The 23,792-nt window shown below is 49.6% G+C and overlaps 1 protein-coding gene across 1 annotated transcript in view; it reads right to left on the bottom strand.

Moving 5' to 3' along the window:
* Positions 1 to 1,175: 1,175 nt before the first annotated feature.
* LOC142310109 (agouti-signaling protein-like) overlaps positions 1,176 to 23,792 on the bottom strand; it is a 101,602-nt gene continuing 78,985 nt past the window's right edge. Inside the window, exon 4 of the mRNA XM_075347582.1 lies at positions 1,176 to 2,355. Within this exon, the coding sequence (XP_075203697.1) occupies positions 2,188 to 2,355 (168 nt within the window). The 3' untranslated portion in view covers positions 1,176 to 2,187. The remainder of the gene's footprint in view (positions 2,356 to 23,792) is intronic.

Raw genomic sequence — 23,792 nt, 5'->3', positions numbered from 1 at the left:
CGGCAGCCGGACTGCATGACCCTGCCTCCCCTCCCCACAGTCCTACATGTGTGAGTCTCCTTCCTCCTGTTCCTAGTGCCTGTGCAAGCCACATAGGTCCCTCGGGAGTGCGCTTAGGGCTCACACTCACTCTCTTAAAAGGTTAACTTTGCTATCCTGATTCTTGAATGAACCCAGAGCTGGTTGATGCCCGAACTTGCCTGTGTAGCTCAGGAGCATGAGAGAAACCATAGAGTGAAGGGTCAGGATTTGTAATGGGAACAACCTCTGACGCACCATGACAATTGGTGAGTTTTGTGCAAAACTCCTAGTCACAGTCTATCACCACATATGGCCCGTGTAAACTATTAATATGGGCATACAAGTTATACACTGATGAAAAAAAGTAATACCTGTTTATCTCATATCAGATGCCTTGTTGTGGATAAATCATCTTTTATCACTTTATATAAATGAGCTCTTCCAGGCTATGGGGTGGATGCTTCCTTGAAGATAACTCCGCCCCAGAGATTATTTTATATAGATGTTACTAGGGTTAGACAAGTAACTAACACTAACACAGAATGATAGAATTGAGATTTGTTTTCTTGCAAACACATTTTTTCTCTGTGCTCTGCTTTACTGCAAAAATATTGCAACCCTGTCTATCTGTGAGATGGAAGCTGAAATACTGAGGGGAATCTGCAGATGTGTCAGTTATAATCACACACAGTTCTGCAGTGAGATCAGGAGCGCAGAGAGCGGACATCACACATCACACTGGTAACGCCTCCTTCTATTTAAAATAAGTTATGGAGGCGGAGTTATTTCCCAGGCAGCATCATCCCCATATCCTGGAAGAGCTCAATTACATAACATGATAACAGATGATTTATCCACAAGGCATCTGATATAAGGCATATAGGTATGATTATTTTCAGCAGTCTGTAAGTTGTATGCCCATAGTAATAGTTTACGTCAAATGTGGTGACAGATTCCCTTTAATATATTGTTCTACTAATGTTGATTCAGCATCGATACTATTAACAAAGTCATCTGTTCTAAATATACTTACGCCAGTTTCACACATCTTTGAAACACAAGTCATGACTAGGATATTGAAAAGTGTCAACGGCACTAATAATAAATACATAACACTGAATGACGATGGAATATATATGGCCACAGCAGCCTTTATTAAATAGAACATGTAAATAACAACTGATTTTTCCCTGAGAAGATCCTGGATGGCCCACCAACACTGAACAGTACTGAACACCACATTCCCCAATCGCACCACTCCAACTCAGGGTTGACCAAACATTATGGTACTGTTCAAATAAAAACTTTCTCTTCCCCAGGAACTGCTCCAGCGGGAACTCACCACATAATAAATAGGTGACACCATACCTCTCATGTGGCTCCTCTTCCCATTATCTAGTGCCATCCCTGACCTCCTCACCTCTGACTGCTATTACAAAATTAAACAGATCACCAAATCCCACTTCCACCGGCAAAGTTTAGTCGATACAACCAAACATAAACAAAGGCGGGTGGGCGGGATATTTGCTGGTGTGGGATCCCGAATGAAGGCTGTTCATGCACGGTCCTCTCCTCACTCAAGGTAACCTTACATACCCCTTCCCAGAAATCTAAATTGACCAATCTAACCTTTACCCATGTGATCTAATGATGTAGCCCCTTCCTCTCTAGCTGACCCCTCTATTGTATGTGCCACTTTCCTAGTAAACCCTTTCCTAGCCTCCTACTTTCAATCCCCTGTCATATCCGGGCTTCCACTAGCTGCGCCTATTCAAGCCCTATCTATCTCACAACAGAAGAACATACCCAACCGTCGGGTGTCCTGACTTGGGCTAACTGCTCCATATAGGTCTATGAAGGAGTTAGCTCAGGTTGGGAGACCTAGCAGTAGGGCGACACGAGAACCATTCATGTTTCTTGGTTGGGTGAATCTTGCTTTAGTCTACACATGTTTAGAATATGTTTATAGTTTGCTATGATTTCTTCACATCACAAGCACTGGCTACAGTGCCAGTGACATTTAAATTACATGCTTTCTTTGGCTCATTTTTATTAACATTTAGCATTAGGCACAGATAAATCTATGCCATAAGCCAAATAAATAAAAATTTTGCAGCTAAAATATTTTCAAACTGCTTTATTCGTATTGGTATTGGAAGTTGTCTTTTAGCAATATGGATAACCCATCTTATAGGTGCAGACAGTTTTGAAGAATTGGCAGTGACAGAATGCACACGGTTCACAGCAGGGTGGTGCTGGGGGCTTACAACTGGATTTAAGAGGCACACAGTGTGGAGGTGGTGTCCGTGTCTTCTTTTTAGGGAGATCCTTTTTCTGTAATGTAAATGATAATGAACATCAGTTTTAGCATTCACAAGTTCATCTGTTACCCAAATACAAAATATATAAAGTATAATCTTGGGTATTAGTTTTATATTTCTTGAGTTTAGAGTCCTATAATAATCTAATGCAGACTAACAGATATTAGGCTAATAAGTAGATTAATTCCATATGTTCAGCAAACAGGTTTATCATTTTATCTTTTTTTTTTTTAAAGAAAATTAATGTTTCTGTGACGCCCCTGGAATTGTCAGGTCGTCACAGGGTACTGCACACTCTTTATCTCCCAGTGCAGGACTCAACCCCTCTTGGTTCTAGGTTCCCAACTTAACCCCTCTTGGTTCTAAGTTCCCAACTTGCAGCACTGCCTCCACCAGCACCCAAAATCCCAATCCCACCTCGCACCACACCCTGTCAGGCACACCAGTGGGCTGCTAAGCTGGAATAGGGCCGCCCACCTAGGGGTCAGGCAGGGAGGTGGGAGGTGACAAGTCTGAGCATTGGTAGCCATCGAGCAGTGAGGAGCTCAAGGAAGCTGGGTTTTGGAGCTCCCAGGTCTGAAGTAGATTGGGTTGTAGACGGTGGTCTGGACCCGGAGGAGTCGGTGACCCAGTTGCGGGATATTGGGACTGGGTGCCTGGCTAGTCAAGGAGGACGGTCGGCAGCTACGGTCCAATAGCCGGTCTGGAGCCGAAAGCACATTGGGGTACTGGAACCTAGGTCGGGGAGAAGCTTCAAGCAACCCGACAATTAACCTGCGGAGGATAGGGCCTTTATAGACTGTCCCCACGAAGCTCAGAGATCGGGGGTACTAGCGCGACGAGTGGGATAGGGCTTTCCAAACAAAGCAGCCCACTGAAATCCCAAGCGTGAGCTCCTGAGAGCAAGCTCCTTTATTACCCATAGTAGGGAGCGGGGCCCGGACAGTTTTAAGCTTACAGGCCACTTGGACACTTCTAAAATTCTGTGCATGGAGGCAGGCTCCGGACCATCAGGCAGTACTGCAGGGGACGGAACCCGGACGAGCTCCCCCAAGAGGGCAGCGGCACCCAGAGACTTGGTTTACCACGTTGTCAGCGTTTGCTTTCCTTCTGAGGGAGTACCTGATCAGCCCCTGCTACACGCTAGCCTGCACTCCCCCTGCAATCCATCCCACCATCCAGAGTCCCGAGGCCTTCCCCTACCCGTGGAGGGTAACGTCATCTGGCTGCCCCACTCCATCACCCCGGGTACTCCCAACGGCAGCGGCGGTACTCCCTATTACCGCACACCACGGGTGGCGTCACAAACAATCTAATTCCTCTGTGAATAACCCATCATCATGTTTTAGAGTGACCCTGAGCCCCCAGGTCCGGAGACCCTCGAGCCACGAGTAGTGACACCCGGATCCGAGCAGTTTGACCGCTGCTGGGGAGGTACACGTCTGAAACATTTCAGTTCCTTCTTTTATGCTTCATGGTGGTGTCCCGTTTCAGAAAAGCTTTTTTTTTTCTCAGCAGGAGAATACCTAGAAATCATGGGGCCCCATAGCAGAATTTCTAATTGTGTCTGCCCCACCCCTCACCCCCCAAAAATATTTAGCTGGGTCACATGAGAGCAAATCGCAGAACTGTGAAGGCCTTAAAAAGTAATTTACCTCCTCTTGAACCCCCAGGTTCCCCTATCATTGCCACCATAAAGTATGATGCCAACAAGAGTGCTCCACAAAAACTGCAGAGCTCCCACAGTGAATTCGTCCACACGCACAGTATGATGAGCCTACTGTACCTCTTTCAACTACCCTGACAATGAATGGTGACCCCGGCATGGTCTCTATCTGTGACCCCCACACAGCTCTCCATGTATTACAATGGACCTACATACAGTATAATGGACCTACATACTGTATAATTGCCTCCACACCACTCCACATTGTATAATGGTCCCCACTAGCCCTCCAAACAGTATAATGGCCCCCACACAGCCCTCCGCACAGTATAATGAGCCCCACCACAACTTCACAGTGTATAATTGCTTGCATACAGTATAATGGCCCTCAAATAGCCTTCTATCAAGTATAAAGGCTTCCTCATAGACCTCAAAATATTATAATGGCTTTCACAAAGCCCTTCAAATATTATAATGGCTCCACATAGCCTTCCATATAGAATAATTGGCCTGCCATAGTCCTGTATATGCACCCCATAGTCCTCCCATATAGTAATGGTTCCCACATAATCCTCCATATAGTATAACACACTCCCCATAGTCTTTATATAGTAAAATGAACCCACTATAGTCCTCCAAATAGTATAAGGCACCCATAGTCCTCCATATATTATAATGCACCCCCATAGTCCTCCATACAGTTAGGTCCAGAAATATGTGGACAGTGACACAATTTTCGCGAGTTGGGCTCTGCATGCCACCACATTGGATTTGAAATGAAACCTCTACAACAGAATTCAAGTGCAGATTGTAACGTTTAATTTGAAGGTTTGAACAAAAATATCTGATAGAAATTGTAGGAATTGTACACATTTCTTTACAAACACTCCACATTTTAGGAGGTCAAAAATAATTGGACAAATAAACCCAAAAAAAAATTTTTTATTTTCAATATTTTGTTGCGAATCCTTTGGAGGCAATCACTGCCTTAAGTCTGGAACCCATGGACATCACCAAACGCTGGGTTTCCTCCTTCTTAATGCTTTGGCAGGCCTTTACAGCCGCAGCCTTCAGGTCTTGCTTGTTTGTGGGTCTTTCCGTCTTAAGTCTGGATTTGAGCAAGTGAAATGCATGCTCAATTGGGTTAAGATCTGGTGATTGACTTGGCCATTGCAGAATGTTCCACTTTTTTGCACTCATGAACTCCTGGGTAGCTTTGGCTGTATGCTGGGGGTCATTGTCCATCTGTACTATGAAGCGCCGTCTGATCAACTTTGCGGCATTTGGCTGAATCTGGGCTGAAAGTATATCCCGGTACACTTCAGAATTCATCCGGCTACTCTTGTCTGCTGTTATGTCATCAATAAACACAAGTGACCCAGTGCCATTGAAAGCCATGCATGCCCATGCCATCACGTTGCCTCCACCATGTTTTACAGAGGATGTGGTGTGCCTTGGATCATGTACCGTTCCCTTTCTTCTCCAAACTTTTTTCTTCCCATCATTCTGGTACAGGTTGATCTTGGTCTCATCTGTCCATAGAATACTTTTCCAGAACTGAGCTGGCTTCATGAGGTGTTTTTCAGCAAATTTAACTCTGGCCTGTCTATTTTTGGAATTGATGAATGGTTTGCATCTAGATGTGAACCCTTTGTATTTACTTTCATGGAGTCTTCTCTTTACTGTTGACTTAGAGACAGATACACCTACTTCACTGAGAGTGTTCTGGACTTCAGTTGATGTTGTGAACGGGTTCTTCTTCACCAAAGAAAGTATGCGGCGATCATCCACCACTGTTGTCATCCGTGGACGCCCAGGCCTTTTTGAGTTCCCAAGCTCACCAGTCAATTCCTTTTTTCTCAGAATGTACCCGACTGTGGATTTTGCTACTCCAAGCATGTCTGCTATCTCTCTGATGGATTTTTTCTTTTTTTTCAGCCTCAGGATGTTTTGCTTCACCTCAATTGAGAGTTCCTTAGACCGCATGTTGTCTGGTCACAGCAACAGCTTCCAAATGCAAAACCACACACCTGTAATCAACCCCAGACCTTTTAACTACTTCATTGATTACAGGTTAACGAGGGAGACGCCTTCAGAGTTAATTGCAGCCCTTAGAGTCCCTTGTCCAATTACTTTTGGTCCCTTGAAAAAGAGGAGGCTATGCATTACAGAGCTATGATTCCTAAACCCTTTCTCCGATTTGGATGTGAAAACTTTCATATTGCAGCTGGGAGTGTGCACTTTCAGCCCATATTATATATATAATTGTATTTCTGAACATGTTTTTTTAAACAGCTAAAATAACAAAACTTGTGTCACTGTCCAAATATTTCTGGACCTAACTGTATATTATAAAGCACCTATAATGCACCCTGCATTGTCCTCAATATTCTATAAGGCATCCTCATAGTCCTCCATGTAATATAATAAGTTCTCCATACCTCTCCATATGTTATAGTGCACCCCATAGTCCTCCATCCCATAGTCCTCCTTGTGGCTCTGGTGTCGGGCCCCCCTGATTCACTTGCCCTACTGATCCCTTTCACTCACACCTTCTCCAGTCCCTCTCTCCGGTTGTCACTGCTCACCTAACTAAAATCTTCAATCTCTCTCTCTCTTCTGGTATCTTCCCCTGCTCCCTCAAACACTCTATCATTACTCCATTATTAAAAAAACCTTCTCTTGATCCGTCCTGCACAAGCAACTACAGACCAGTCTCTAATCTCCCCTTCATCTCTAAACTCTTGGAGCGCCTGGTCTACTCTTGTCTTACAGTCTGGCTTCCGCCCCTTACACTCAACAGAAACTGCCCTTGTCAAAGTGACAAATGACCTATTGACAGCAAAACGTAATGGTGACCATTCTCTGCTTATTCTTCTTAACCTTTCTGCCGCCTTCGACAATGTTGACCACCATCTCCTTCTCTCTATGCTCCATTCTATTGGCCTAAAGGACACTGTTCTTTCCTGGTTCTCTTCCTATCTTTCTGGCCGCTCATTCAGTGTATCATTTGCTGGCTCCACATCTTCTCCTCTTCCTCTCACTGTTGGGGTCCTTCAAGGCTCAGTCCTTGGCCCTCTTCTTTTCTCCCTCTACACTGCCCCTATTGGAATGACCATCAGCAGATTTGGCTTTCAGTACCATCTTTATGCTGGTGATGACACACAGATATACACCTCATCCCCTGAGCTCACCCCCGCTGTACTACAGAACATAAGTGACTGCCTGACTGCAGTTTGCAACATCATGTCTGCTTTCTATCTGAAACTTAACCTTTCCAAAACTGAACTTCTTCTTTTCCCTCCATCTCCCAACCTTCCTAAACCTGACATCTCCCTCTCTGTGTGTGGCACAACGATAAGTCCTAGGTAGCAAGCCCGCTGTCTGGGGGTTATACTTGACACTGATCTCTCCTTCACCTCCCACATACAATTTCTTTCCCGCTCCTGCCGCTTGCACCTCAAGAACATCTCTAGAATCCGCCCCTTTCTCACAATGGAAACGACAAAAACCCTCACCGTGGCCCTGATCCACTCTCGCGTTGACTACTGTAACTCTCTATTAATTGGTCTCCCCCTAACTAGACTCTCTCCTCTACAGTCCATTCTTAATGCAGCAGCCAGGGTCACCTATCTGGCTAACCGCTACTCAGATGCCTCTGCTCTGTGCCAGTCATTGCACTGGCTGCCCATATATCACAGGATCCAATTCAAACTGCTTGTTCTCACCCACAAAGCTCTCCACAGTGCAGCACCCCCCTACATCTCCACCCTCCTCTGTCTAGCACCCCACCCGTTCTCTACGCTCTGCAAATGACTTTCGACTAACATCCACACTAATTCAAACCTCCCACTCCCGAATCAAAGACTTCTTCCGAGTTGCACCAAACCTCTGGAACGCTCCACCCCAAGAAGTTAGGACCAATCACAACTTACTCAGCTTCAGACGCACCCTAAAAACGCATCTTTTTAGGGCGACCTATCACACTCCCTAGCCGAACTAATTTCACCTAAGCCCTCCACAGCTTATCAGAAAATAACCCCACGTCAAACTCAATGGCACCCAAATGCATCTCAAGGCTCTGGCCCACTGGTCCAGGAAGGCATTATCTATCCCCCATTTCATTGAGATGGCTGGATTGTCATTGTAAATAAGCACTTGTACCTTGCCCCTCCCCCCATCTCATTGTAGATTGTAAGCTCTCACGAGCAGAGTTGCCTTTTTCCCCTTTAAATATTGTACAGTATCTTCTATAACTGTTACTTGTTTGTATATGATCCCCCTGAATTGTAAAGTGCTGCGGAATATGTTAGCGCTATAGAAATAAAGATTATCATTATTATTATTATTATTATCCAGACCTTCAGTGGGACAGTGGGACATAGAATCTTCTGATAATGCTAAAAGCTGTAAGTTATTAGAAAAAACGTTTTTAGTGGGCACCACAAAAGAATTAAAATAAAAGCAATAAGACAGGAGTGCAAACAATAAACTATACAAAATGACAAACTGAAAGAAAATCGTAGAAAAAAAATAACATGGAAATTATTGTCCACACCCTGTGGATAATATATATAAAACATGGTTTTTATTGACGAAAATACAAAATTAACAACACACCGGTTAAAAACAAGAGACAAAAGATATGCAGCGATTAGAATAATAACATTCCTTCCAAAGACCACAAGCATTATGTGTGGAAGGAGATTTTGGCACCTTAATAGGCATTGGGTATTTACAGTTAGAGGTACTTTGCACGTTGCGACATCGCTACTGCGATGTCGTCGGGGTCAAATCAAAAGTGACGCACATCCGGCGCCAGTAACAACGTTGCAACGTGTAAAGCCTAGATGCACCGATAAACGATCGCAAAAGCGTCGTAAATCGGTGATCTGTGTAGTGTCGGTCATTTCCATACTTTCACTGCAGCGACAGGTACGATGTTGTTCCTCGTTCCTGCGGCAGCATACATCGCTGTGTATGAAGCCGCAGGAGCGAGGAACATCTCCTTACCTGCGTCCCGCCTGCAATGAGGAATGAAGGAGGTGGGCGGGATGTTTACGTCCCGTTCATCTCCGCCCCTCCGCTTCTGTTGGCTGCTTGCCGTGTGACATTGCTGTGACGCCACACGACCCGCCCCCTTAGGAAGGAGGCGGGTCACTGGCCAGAGCGACGTCGCAGGGCAGGTAAGTGCGTATGAAGCTGCCGTAGCAATAATGTTCGCTATGGCAGCTATCACAAGATATCGCATCTGCGACGGGGCGGGGACTATCGCGCTCGGCATCGCTACAATCGGCTAGCGATGTCGCAGCGTGCAAAGTACCCCTAAGAGCACTCAGATTGTGGAATGCCCTACCAATGAGGAAGTAATGGCAGACACTGTAACAGCTTTTAAAGGGCTGGATGATTTCCTCAGCACATACAACATTGTGGGTTATAGATAATTTAGTGACAAAATATGTTTCATGGGTGGAGAAAAGTTGAATTGATAGACATTTTTTCAACCTATGTAATACTGCAGCGAATCACTGGGCTCAGCTGGTCTATCACTGTAGATTATTATTATTTATTATTATAGTGCCATTTATTCCATGGCACTTTACGTTTGAAAACGGGCATACATAGAGAAGTACAATAATCATGAACTATACAAGGCACAGACTGGTATAGGAGCAGAGAAGACTGTCCGCGAGGGCTCACAGTCTACAAGGGATGGGTGAGGATACAGTAGGTGAGGGTAGAGATGGTCATACGGTGCTACAGTGGACTAAGGGTTACGGCAGGTTGTAAATTTGTCAGAAGAGGTGGGTCTTCAGGTTCCTTTTGAAGCTCGTCAAGGTGGGCAAGAGTCTGATATGTTGTGGGAGAGCATTCCAGAGTATGGGGGAGGTATAGGAGAAGTCTTGGATGTGGTGCTGGGAAAAGGAGATGAGAGGGGAGCAGAGAAGGAGATCTCGTGAGGATCGGAGGTTACGTGCAGGTAGGTATCGGGAGACTAGGACACAGATGTAAGGTTGTGGATGGCTTTGTAAGTCATAGTTAGGGTTTTAAACTGGAGTGGTTGGGCGATGGGAAGCCAGTGACGGGATTGGCAATGTTGATGACATGAGCTGCTGAGTTCAGTGATTGACTGCAGCTCTATTAATGTAAAGAGACTACAGCAGACAAATAACCGAGACAGGGCAGCTCTGGAGACCAGTGCTGGACTAGGGAGTGAAAAGGAAAGTGCAATTTGTCTTTTTTTTTTTTTTTTTTTTTTTTTACAACAAACTGAGCTGGCAGTCAAATGTTATTTTTTCCACTAACTTTTTTCTGGTTATCTAGTTCGGGCATATTAAGGATATGTTTTTATTTTGAAACGTTGAATCCTTCCAACATTGATGCATATGTTCATCCAGAAACAGAAGTGGCAGCACTCTGCGGTGTGAGAAGTTTTAATTCTGCTTCATACAAACAGGTGAGAAGGCATAGGGGAGGTGAAGGGAGGGAGCACAGAGGACGACGGTACCCTTTCGCACCTCTAGGGGTGCTTTCACGGGACCTGTGAAAGCACACCCCAGAGGTGCGAAACGGTACCGTCGTCCTCTGTGCTCCCTCCCTTCACCTCCCCTATGCCTTCTCACCTGTTTGCATGAAGCAGAATTAAGCGTGGCTTTACACGCTGCGACATCGCTAGCCGATGCTAGCGATGGCAAGCGTGATAGCACCCACCCCTATCGTTATGCCGATATGTGAAGATCGCTGCCGTAGCGAACGCTATCACTACGGCAGCGTCACACGTACTTACCTGCTTGGTGATGTCGCTGTGACCGGCGAACCGCCTCCTTTCTAAGGGGGCGGTTCGCTCGGCGTCACAGCGACGTCACTAAGCGGCCGCCCAATCAAAACAGAGGGGCGGAGATGAGCGGGACAAACATCCCGCCCACCTTCTTCCTTCCTCATTGCTGGCGTGTGGTAGGTAAGGAGATGTTCCTCGATCCTGCGGCATCACACGTAGCGATGTGTGCTGCCGCAGGGACGAGGATCAACTTCGCCCAAGCGACAGCAGCGATAATTGGGAGAGGACCCCCATGTCAATGAGGAGTGATTTGGGATGTTTTTGCAACGATCCAAAATCGCTCCTAGGAGTCACACACAACGAGATCGCTACAGCGGCCGGATGTGCGTCACAAACTCCGTGACCCCAACAAGATCGCTGTAGCAATCTCGTAGCGTGTAAAGCCCGCGTAAAACTTCTCACACCGCAGAGTGCTGCCGCTTCTGTTTCTGGATGGATACTTATTTTTGCTTGGCATAAGCACCACGGTGGCTGTTAGCTCTTCCTTAGCCGTGACTCCATGAGTGTAAGCTCAGAAGAACCCTGTTATGGGACAACAATAGTGCAAGCAGCCTTTTCACCAAGAACGTCTTGGATTTAGAAAACATCGCCAGCAAGCAACATCATATGGTAAGCAGTGCCCAGAGTTTTTCCCTTCTATTCACATATAATAATTGATGCATATGTTATATGGAATTATTTTACATGAAAATGTCTGTTTTATATAAGATATTTTTATCATTTGTAAATTTGGAGTTGGCCCATGTAATTTGAACTAGTAAGCTATGGAAAATTTAGTTCTATGCTGGAGATATAATTGTACAAAAGAAAAAGATTAAAAACAGACTGATTTTCCAAATGTTACTTGTTTGATTTTAAACAGAAAAATAGACATTTGAAAACAACAAAGTACGCCGGTGAAAACAGTACTTTTATTGAGAGTATCATATAACAGAAAACTAACAAATAAGCTTCCACATCCTACAGTTCTGCAATACTAGTTGACAGGTGTGATTACAGGCATGGCAACAATGTTATTCCAGATGTGATACAGATGTAACGCCCCTGTAAACGGGTCGTTACAGGGTATTAAATGTTACCCCATTTTTCCCAGGCAGGAGGAAGAAGAGTCCCCACAACACACACTCACATCACTCTGGCAGGAAGGAGTTAATAGCTTTTGCAGTATGAAGTTGAGTCCATGACTCATCCTGCCTCGTTAATGAGCAGGTGGCTGGACACAGGCAGGTCCCCATGACAACCAAGGAGAGGGGGGCCTGAATAGGAGTGAGTTTAGTGCAGAACACACAGAAAGTTTGTCAGAACGTCAGAGGCTGCAGCAGAGTGCAGACTTACACAGGACAGCTCCCTTTTGAGGAGATGACACGAGACCAGGGCTGATAACACCTAGAGGAAGGGAATGGAGCTGAGGACTGGGGATCCCTGGAGAAAGTTGTACCCGGTGGCGGTTGGTGTGTGTCCGCTACTGGAAGAGAGACAGACAGAATGGCGGCGGGTCCCCAAGATGCTCCATGCCACGGGGATAGCATTATCGCACCGAAAGAGAGAGGGACCCCCAGATCACTCCACCGGCCCCTTCCTCCTACCTGCCCGGGACCGACCAAAGACTACAGGCGGCGAGGATCAGCACCCAGGTGCGATGTGGAACGTACTTTAAATAAAGAACAACTGGAACCGCACTCCGTGACTGCTGTGAGTAATGCCGCAGCCCTGTGCCCCCGGTGTCCCTGAGGACTGTTGCCCTGGGTCTCATAAACCTCCCGGGGCCACCCCAGCTCCACCCGTGGGGAGCGATTCCATCTGGCTGCCCGTAACACCTGCCCCGGAGAGAGACTGCGCAGCGGCGGCTGAACACCTGGCCGCAAACCACGGGTGGTGCTGCAAGCATCCCCCGTCCCCGTCCCGTACCGTTTCCTGAGGGGAGAGTGATGGCAAGCTCTCCAGGAACTCCGTTACCCTCCTTCCATTCCCCTTGTAACACCGGACTGACGGTCGGACTTTCCTTTTATTGAAACCCGCCGGGGGTCACGGAAGCCGGGTCGGGCCACTCACAGCCTGACCCCGAATACCAACGGCCCGGTGACCGTGCGAGCCCTGCAAGCCCCGGCGTGGGCGTTTCACAGACAGTTCTCATTTGGCCCATGACAATATGATGTTGGGCCTGGTAGTTAAAATGCCTGTGTGTCATGTTGTCAAAAAAAATGTTGAATACATCCTGGGTGGACATATAGCTGATGCAGCCAATGCATGAACTGTAATAAATACTGTAGATGTCCGGGTTGGACTGACTGACTGGGAATCTGGTGAATTCCAATGGGCCCAGGAACCATTATGACACCTTTCCTATTGAATAGCTCTCCTGCAGCTTTCCAGTAACCTCTGCCCCTTCCCGAGCTGCTCCGCCCCCCAGCAGGGGGGAAAAAATGGCTGAGACTCACTGTTCGAGAGAAGATGGAGGCTGCAGTATCTGTATCATGATAAGACTAGTCCTGCAGAATAGGAAGGCAGAGCTCAGAGGACAGCAGAAAGATGGAGGTCATACAGATCCATATACTATCCACTGCTCCTGGCTACACGGAGGAGGGAGGGGAGAGGGAGCAGGAGGCGGGAAAGGAAGCACCAAACACAAACTACATGGGGTCTTTCGCAACTGTTTTTTTTCTACATACAACCTATGTTGCTTATTCTGCATATGTGACGCCCTGGACTAGCCAGGTAGTCACAGATAGCGCCCCGCACAACACCAGTCCCTCACTAGGTAACACCAGCCAAACCATAAACCCTAGTCACCTCCCTCAGTGCTTGATGAACACACCAGGGGGCGGAGCCAGGCAGTTGGCCATGCCCACCGAGGAGTTCAGAGGGCCTGAGGCAGGAAACACACGGCAGATGAGTTTGAGTAGTGAGTGAGGAGTGAAGGAGTCTGACAGGTGCCAGGGTTGGAGCCCGGGCACCTTTGGCTAGGAGGCAGATGGTGGCCTAGCCTGAAGGAGCAGGGAAGATGGCTCAGTGGAACTGTGGTGGACCGGGACAGGGTAGTGGCCCGCCGTTACCAACCCGGGGAACCGACTGGAAACCGGAGCACACAGGGGGGTACTCAGACCCTGAAACGAGGTCCAGAACCCACTGGACTGAGTTAATTAACTGATTGCGGTCTGGACTTTAGGTCCTTTCCCACCCAAGTCCCGACTGAAGACAACAGCCCACCGAGGGGGATAGAAAGCCCCTGCACAGGCAGAGAGATCCCACGGGCCAGCATCTGCGGGCAAACGGGCTCTCCCGACATACACACAGCCAGGGAGCGGACTCCCGTCGCTGAAGCGCAGGCAGTCTACACATACACAACACGGTGCAGGAGAAAGGCAAAAACCACCGAACCGGGTGGGGGACCAGACGCAGCCGGCTGTGGGCACCGACCACCATCAACTTTGTTTACCAGAGACTTGTGTGTGTCAATAACAGTGAGTACAACAGTGCCACCCGGGCGCGCACCGCCCAGCTCTCCCCAACGGGTCCCGGGGCCACCACCCCTGCCCATGGAGGGGTTAACACCTTACTGCATCACCATCTGCCCCGGGTGCCCAGTAACCGCAGCGGTGGTGTCCATCTTCACCACAACCCGTGGGTGGCGTCTGAAACTTAAACACGGCTCCGGACGGTACACCTACCTACCACCCCACTAAGTAGTGCCAGCACCCTTTCAGAGCGAACTGACCCAGGTCCGGAGATGCTCGAGCCACCCACCAACGAGCCCGGACCCGAACGGCTCGTCGGCAGCCGAGCACGGGGAGGTACACATATATGTATGTCCTTGTGTATATATCATATATACTGTATGTATATGTGACGCCCTGGCCTATCAGGTCTTCACAGGGTATTGTGCAATCTGCCCTTCTGCACAGTATCCACCTCCTCCTTGGTTACGGGTCCCTGACCTTTGGTGTTGCCAAGAACAAGCTAATCAAAATCCTAGGAACACTCTGCATCACACCCACCAGACAAACCAGTGGACAGCCTGAAGGGAATAGGGTTGCCCACTGGGGGGTTGGTTAGGAGGTCAGGAGTGTCAGAAGTCAGTCAGTGGAGTGGTGACTCTCGAGAGGACAGGTCAAGAGCTGGGCTCCTTGGAACTACTGGTGGCAGACGTTGGACCTGGTAGGAGCTGGACGCCGGTCGCAGGGGATCGTGACAAGGGGCACGGACTGTCGAGGAGGACAGCCGGCGGCCTCGGCCTTGTGCCATCACTGGGCAGGGGCCAGGGCACAACGTGGTACGTGGACCCTAGGCCAGGAAGTAGCTTCAGGCGTCCTGGTAATTTACCCGACGAGAACGGAGCCTTCAAGATCCGTTCTCCATCCGCTCCAAAATCGGGGTACTAGCGCAACGAGGGCGATAGGACTTTCCCAATACATAGTCCTGAAAATCCCAAGCGTGAACCCTGAGAGCCGAGACTAGTGAACTAGAAAACCTGAGAACCCGACTAGTTTTATGCTAAAGGGACCAGTTAGAAGAAAAGGTGCCAAGGAAAAGGTCACAGACTAACAGGCAACACCAATGGGCACGGGATCCAGGCGTGCTCCTTCCAAGCGGCAGCGGTGTCAAACACTTTGGTTTACCACAGTTGTCGGTTTCAGCGTTATTGGACTGAGTGAGTACAAAGGTGACCCTTACTCTCCCAACGGCACCTCCCCGTCACCATTCCCCCCCTACCCGTGGAGGGGTTAAACACCAGGCTGCCCCCACCATCGCTACCGGGTACTCCCAACTGCAGCGGTGGTACTCCACCTTTCCACACAAAACGGGTGGCGTCACGAACTTTCCACATCCTCCCTTGTAAATACCCCCTTCTATTCCGAGTGGCCACGCGACCCCGACCCCCTGGTCCGGAGATCCCTTGAGCCACCGCAGATCCGGATCCAAGCAGCAGCGGCAGGCTGCTGAGTGCTGACACGGGGGCGGCATATATATATGTGTGCCTGTGTATATACAGTATGTTCCTGCATGTATATGACAGGCCCGCTCCAGGGTCGGGGGACTCAGAACCGGGCCGGACTAGTCTGGGGATGTCAGCTGTGGCGGGGTCCGGTCCGGTTTCATAACCCTGGCGGTGTCTTTTGGAGTAAATAAAAGGGTGTTTTAAGTAAAAGAAAATAAAATAAAAAGAGTTTTTGTTGACTACGCCACTTGCGGTGTGCGGCCAGGTTATTTGGGTTTGGGCAGGTTTCTGCTGGGGCTGATGGAGTGATGCAGCCTGGATGGTTAGAGCCCTCCGCAAGCAGGGACAGGCCCCAGCAGTGGATGATGGGGGTTGTAGTTGGAAAACAGTCTATGTGAGTGCACGCCATCAAGGAAATAGTCCACACCAGTATTGTAGTTTAACTTGGCTTGTCTACTTTTCTATGGTGGTACCTGAACCCTTGGGTGCCGGTCCCAGGTGTATCCGCTCCCCTTGTTCTCCGTGCCAGCTGTGACCTGGGATCGCTGTCCTCCATGCACACTTGTTGTTGATGGGCTCCCATGGCCTAGAGCTACTTGGGAACCCCTCTGTTTCTCTTGGTCCTATTGCAGGCAGCCTGGACTATTTAAGGGGTTCAGTCCCCGGTCACCTCTTTGCTGCTGATGCTTCAGACTCTTTTGCTGGTGAAGAACCCTGGAGATTCCTTCACCTGGCAGAATTGACAATGTCCATAAAGGGTCTCACTGTCCTAGGGATCTGCACCCTGTCTTGTGCTGAGGTCTGTGAGCTCGGTTCTATCCTTCCACGGACATGCTGCAGTTCCTAGAGTCTCGTACCTCCACAGGGGGCCCACAGGTCCTGGAGTTCCCGATTCCTCACCTCACAGTCCTCTCTCCTTTTCATAGCACTCCGTTCTCACTGCAGGTCTTTTTCTGACTTTTCACTTTCTACTCCTTCCGACTACTACTCCTCTACTCCTCTCCTAAGACTTTCTAACAGACTCTCCTGAAAAATACTGCTTCCTTCTTCACCTCATTCTGACTGACTGACTGACTGCACACTAGTGATGTGTCGATCGCGAACGATCCGACACCAAGATCCGGCTCCCTGCTGTGAACGACAGGAACCGGATCACTAGTGTGAGCCACTGAAATCACTAAATGGCTCTTTTCGGAGTCAAAACCCCGCCCACCCGTGGCTAAACTCCACCTACTCAGAAAGCTAATTGGCCGCTTGTAAGTGGGTGGGGCTTAGCAGCGGGTGGGCGGGGCTTTGGCGACGTTTCCATAATCTTAAATATGTGTTCACCTGGTGTGAACACATATTTAATAAGGAGGCGAGAACGATCTGAAAGATCCAGCTCTTTTTGGTGAACGGATCCATAGGAACCGGATCACTGAAAAGAGCCGGACTGCCCTTCACTACTGCACACCACTTCCTCCCGCCTTTTCCAACTGACCACTGGCCCCTCCCCCTCACTGGGTCTTTCCCTACAGGCTGGGTGGTACTATCCAATCAGTGCCCTTCTCTTTTACCTGTTGTGTGTGTCGCCTGAAGGTGCTGGTGTGTTTACTCTGGCATGGATATTCCGGGGGTTTGGATTTCCACGGGTTACATTTTTGGCACCTGGTACCTCAGGGGTGCTACATATATAGTATATGTGCCTCTGGCATATATAGTATACAGTATATACCTTTGTCCCTGTATGTATATAATAAATGTGTAAATGGGTCTGTGTATATATAAAGTTGAAACCGGAAGTTTACATACCATATCTAAAAGACACATATGAATGTTTTTCTTACTATATGACATGAAATCAGAATAAACCTTTCCCGGCTAGTGATGTCTAGCGCGATAGCACCTGCCCCCGTCGTACGTGCGATATTGTGTGATCGCTACCGTAGTGAACATTATCGCTATGGCAGCGTCACACGCACATACCTGTGCAGCGACGTCACTATGACCGCCGAACAATACCTCCCTTAAGGGAGGGACGAACAACACTGTACCTGCGTCCTCCGGCAACGAGGCGGGCGTGACTTTCATGCGACTGCTCTCCGCCCCTCCGCTTCTATTGGACGCCTGCCATGTGATGTCGCTTTCCCTTAGAAAAGAGGCTGTTCGCCGGCCACAGCGACGTCGCTAGGAAGGTAAGTATGTGTGACGGGTACTAGCGATATTGTATGCCACGGGCAGCGATTTGCCTGTGATGCACAAACGACAGGGGCGGGTGCTTTCACGAGCAACATCGCTAGTGATGTTGCAGCGTGTAAAGCAGCCTTTACATTTTGAGGAAAAAGGTAGAAGCTTTGAAGCCTAAGAAGACTATCCAACCGTGAGACACGGGGGTAGCAGCATCATGTTGTGGGGTTGTTTTGCTGCAGGAGGGACTGATGAACTTCACAAAAGTGATGGCATCATGAGGAAAGAAGATTATGTGGCAATACTGAAGCAACATCTCAAGACATCAGCCAGGAACTTAAAGGTCTTCCAAATGGACAATGACCCAAAGCATACAGTGCCAAACTGATTACAAAATGGTTTAAGGATAACTAAGGGGTACTTTGCACACTACGACATCGCAAGTCGATGCTGGCGATGCCGAGCGCGATAGTCCCCGCCCCCGTCGCAGCAGCGATATCTTGTGATTGCTGCCGTATCGAACATTATCGCTACGGCAGCTTCAAATGCACTCACCTGCCCTGCGACGTCGTTCTGGCCGGCGAACCGCCTCCTTCCCAAGGGGGCGGGTCGTGCGGCGTCACAGCGACGTCACACGGCAGGCGGCCAATAGAAGCGGAGGGGCAGAGATGAGCGGGACGTAAACATTCCGCCCACCTCCTTCCTTCCGCATAGCCGGTGTGAGCCGCGGTGACGCAGGTAGATGTTCTTCGCTCCTGCCGCTTCTCACACAGCGATGTGTGCTGCCGCAGGAACGAGGAACAATATCGTACCGTTGCTGCAGCTACATTATAGAAATGTCGGACACTACACCAATGATACGATTACGACGCTTTTGCGCTCGTTAATCGTATCATAAAGGATTTACACACTATGATATCGACAGCGACGCTGGATGTGCGTCACTTTCGATTTGACCCCACCGACATCGCACCTGCGATATCGTAGTGTGCAAAGTACCCCTAAGTTAATATTTTGGAGTGGAGATCACAAAGCCCTGATCTCAATCCTATTGAAAATTTAGGGGCACAGATGAAAAGGCAGGCGCAAGCCACGTGACCTACAAATATGGCTCAATCACACCAGATCTGTCAGGAGGAATGGGCCCAAATTCCTACCAACTATTATGAGACGTTTATAGAAGGATATCCAAAATCTCTGACCCAAATCATACAGCTTAAGGGCAATGGTACCAAATACTATTGCACTGTATATAAATGTTTGACTTTGCAGAAAGTAATAACACACCTTAAAATATTCTCTCTCTCTCTCAATATTCTGGTATTTGGCAAATTTAAATACCTATCCCATTTGACATAAAACAGGAAAGGTTTAGTCTGATTTAATGTCAGATAGTGTGAAAAACATGCATATGTGTCTTTTTTGATAAGTGTATGTAAACTTCTGGTTTCAACTGTATGTGCATGTATATATGGCATGGGTGTTTGTGCCTGTGCATCTGGTATGTGTGCATGTGCCTGTATATATGGTACAGTTTATATGTACAGTATGTGTCTGTATATGTGTATATGGTACGTGCCAGTATATCTGGTATGTCTGTATATGTGTCTCTATGGTAAGTGTGTATGTGCCTGTATATCTTTTGTGTGTATTTGCCTGTATATAGTATGTGCCTGTGTGCCGCCCCTGCGTCAGCAGCCGGGCTGCTCGGATACGGATCCGCGGTGGCTCGAGGGGCGTCCGGACCCAGGGGTCGTGCGGCCACTCGAATTAAGGGGATATTTACAGGGTGTATTTACAGTTTGTGACGCCACCTGTGGTGTGTGGTAAGGTAGAGTACCACCGCTGCAGCTGGAGAGTACCTGCTGGCGATGGAGTGGGCAGCCAGGTGTTTAACCCCTCCACGGGTAGAAGGGGATGCCCCGGGACTCGGTGATGCTGACAGAGATGTGCCATTGGGGAGGTAAGGGTCACTTGTGTACTCACTCAGTCCAATAACGCTGACACCGACAACTTAGTAAACCAAATTTCTGGACACCGCTGCCGCTGAGGGGGGGCCCATTTGGGTCCCGTTTCTGCTGGTGTTGCCTGTTGATCTGTGACCTTTCCTTTGGCACTTTGCTCTCTTCTTAGTTGGCCCCTGTAGCTTGAAACTAGACGAGTCCCGCTCCCCAGTGTGGCTAACTGAGGGAGCTTGCTCTCAGGATTCACGCTTGGGATTTTCTGAACCATATGTGTGGAAAGTCCTATGCCCCTCGTTGTGCTAGTACCCCGATTTTGGAGCGGGTAGAGAGCGGATCTTGAAGGCTCCGTTCTCGTCTGGTAAACTGTCAGGTTGCCTGAAGCTACTCCCTGACCTAGGGTCCACGTACCCCATCGTGTCCTGGTCCCAGCCAGGTGATGGTACAAGGCCGCCGGCTGTCCTCCACGACAATGCCGTGCCCCTTGTCACGATCCCCTGCGACTGGGGATCCAGCTCCTACCAGGCCCAGACCAATGTCTGCTACCTAGTACCTCCAAGGAGCCCGGCCCCTGACCTCCTCTCTCCTTCACTTCCAACATTACACTGGCCTACACCTGACACTCCTGACCTCCCCTTACCAACCCCCTAAGTGGGCGACCCTATTCCACTCAGGCCATCCACTGGTGTGTCTGGTGGATGTGGTGCAGAGTGTACCTAGGATTTTATTTGCTGATTTTGGCAACACCATTGGTTAGGGACCCGTAACCAAGGAGGAGGTGGATATTGCACACAAGGGCAGATTGCACAATAAATACCCTGTGACGACCTGATAGGCCAGGGCATCACACCTGTATATCTGTGCGTATGTGCCTATATATCAAATCAAAAATCATACTGCTCCTATTTTACCTGATGAAAGCAATTCCGCTGAAACGCGTTGTAATAATAGGAGCGCCTAATTAAGAAAGTTTAAATAACTAATATCAGCATATATCCTTATTGCGCTATATTAGACCGAAAGAATTTTTTCATGTATATCAAATCAAATCTTTATTTTTATATAGCGCTAACATATTGCACAGTGCTTTACATACATCAGGAACACTGTCCCCATTGAGGCTCACAATCTAAAGTCCCTATCTGTATGTCTTTGGAGTGTGGGAGGAAACCGATGACCCCGGAGGAAACACATGCAAACACAGGGAGAACAAACTCCTTGCAGATGGTGTCCTTGGTGGGATTTGAACCCAGGACCCCAGCGCTGCAAGACTGCAGTGCTAACCACTGAGCCACCGTGCTGCCCACATGTGTGTGTATGGCATGTGTCTATGTATCTAGTATGTGTGCATGTGCCTATATATATCTGGTATGTGCTAGTGTCGCGGGCGGGGAGGAGGGTGTCAGCACTGCGTTCACCCCTCTGCTCGGGTCCGGCTGCTGCTGCTCAGTGGTGGCTCGAGCGGTGGGCCGGATCCTGGGGGTTCTCGAGCGGCGCTCCTCGCCCGTGAGTGAAAGGGGATTGGGTTTTGGGATATAGTCGATTGTCCGTGACGCCACCCACGGTTGTGGTGATTTGTTAGCACCACCGCTGCTCGGTGTGGGGACCCCGGGAGTGATGGTGTGAAGCAGCAAGTTGTTGTGTTGCCCCTCCGTGGGTAGGGGTTGGTGATCCCGGGGCCCAGTGATGAGGTGGGAGATGCAGGGCTTGGTGGGCGCAGGGACGCGGGGGCAGCGCTGTGCCTTGCGGCACTGTGGGACTCACTCAGCCTGAGACGATGACACAGTTCTCGGTCAAACACACGGCTGGAAAGACGGTTCCCACGGACGACTGCACTTGCTTTCCCCAGAAGGTGACAGTGACGGTCCCTCTGTCCTGCACCTATGTTGTTGATGGTTGCGATGGGTTCCCACCGGTAACCCGCTCCCCGCCTTCAAGCTGGACCGGAGGAGCTCTACTCTTTGCCCGCAGGCGCTGGCCCTCAGAAACTGGTGCCCTGGCGGTGGCGGTGTTTCTGCTTTAATGGTTGGGCTGTTGCCTTCAATCGGGACTTGGTCGTTGGGAGACAGTCGTCCCCTTCACTGGCGGATTTGGCAAATTATGGCGACTCCTAGCCTTGCCGGGGTCCGAGAGGCCCCTGCCCTGGTGCTGACTGTTCTTTGTATACTGCTCCAGACCGCCGGGTCACCACCCGTCCGCGGTCCTTCCAGGAACCTCCGAGCAATCACCCCTCCAGACAGTCACCACCGTCTGCTGACCTTGCTGTCTCAGTCCGGGGCACACACCCGGACCAGCTTCAGGCTTTCTTACTGTCACTTTTACTCCTTTACTCCAGTTTTCTCCTTTGCTCCTCTACCACTTCACTTCCTTCTACTTTCACTTCCTTAACTGTTCCTCACTCAAGCTCTGCCTGAGCTAAACTGCCTGGTTCCTCCCGCCTCCAGAGCTGTGGACTCCTCGGTGGGCGGAGCCATTCGCCTGGCCCACCCCCTGGTGTGAACATCAGCCTCTGGAGGAAGGCAACAAGGATTTTGGTAGCTTGGGTGTTCCTAACTGGGGTGTAGGGTGTGGTGGTGTGATGACCTGTGACCCCTGGCTTGCCCAGGGCGTCACACTAGTGTCGCGGGCGGAGGAGGGGACGCTGCGCTCTCCCACTGCTCGTGTCCGGCTGCCGCGGCTGCTGCGGCCTACTGCTGCTCGGTGGCTCGAGCGATGGGCCGGATCCCGGGGACTCGAGCGGCTCTCCTCGCCCGTGAGTGAAAGGGGTTTGGTTGTTGGGATAGTTTATTGTCCGTGACGCCACCCACGGTTGTGGTGATTGTATGGACACCACCGCTGCTCTGTATGGGGATCCTGGGAGCGGTGACAGGAAGCAGCAGAGTTGTTAGTTTCCCCCTCCGTGGGTAGGGGGTGGTTGTCCCGGGGCCCAGCGATGAAGTGGGGGATGCTGGATGGCAGGGCTGGTGCAGGGCTTGGTGGGGTGCAGGGACACGGGGGCAGCGCTGTGCCTCACGGCACTGTGGTACTCACTCAGCCTGAGACGGTGACACAGTTCTCGGTAAAACACACGGCTGGAAAGACGGTTCCCACGGACGGCTGCTGTTGCTTTTCCCCAGTAGTTGACGGTGACGGTCTCTGTCCCTGCACCTAATGAAATGTTGGTAGCGATGGGTTCCCACCGGTAACCCGCTCCCCGGCTTGGATATGTGCCGGAGGAGCCCCTTTTTGCCCGCAGGCGCTGGCCCTGAGAAACTGGTGCCTTGGCGGTGGCGGTGTCTCTCTCTCTAACGGTTGGACTTTTGCCTTCAATCGGGACTTGGCTGTTGGGAGACCCAGAGGTCCCCTTCACTGACGGATTTGGCAAATTCACGGCGACTCCTAGCCTTGCTGGGATCCGAAAGGCCCCTGCCAATGGTGCTGGCTTCTCTTCGTATACCGCTCCGGTATCGCCGGGCCACCACCTGTCCACGGTCCTTTCGGCAACCTCCAAGCAGCCTCTCCTGCAGACAGTCACCGCCGTCTGCTGACCTTGATGTCTCAGTCCGGGCCACACACCCGGACTAACTTCAGGCTTTCTCAACTGTCACCTTTACTGTCACTACTCTCACCTGCTCCTTTACCACTTCCTTCAACTTCACTCCTCAAACTCTATCTGCCTGGTTTTCCCGCCTCCAGGGCTGTGAACTCCTCGGTGGGCGAAGCCAACTGCCTGGCCCACCCCCTGGTGTGAACATCAGCCCCTGGAGGAAGGCAACAAGGATTTTTGTGTAGCTTTGGTGTACCTATCCGGGGTGTAGGGTGTGGTGGTGTCATGACCTGTGACCCCTGGCTTGCCCAGGGCGTCACATTAGCATATGTGTGTATATGGTATGTGTGTAAGTGC

This window comes from Anomaloglossus baeobatrachus, chromosome 5 (genome assembly GCF_048569485.1).
Source record: "Anomaloglossus baeobatrachus isolate aAnoBae1 chromosome 5, aAnoBae1.hap1, whole genome shotgun sequence".
Lineage (NCBI taxonomy): Eukaryota > Metazoa > Chordata > Amphibia > Anura > Aromobatidae > Anomaloglossus > Anomaloglossus baeobatrachus.
Note: the sequence above shows the minus strand (reverse complement) of the source record. Positions and strands in the feature narration are given on the sequence as shown.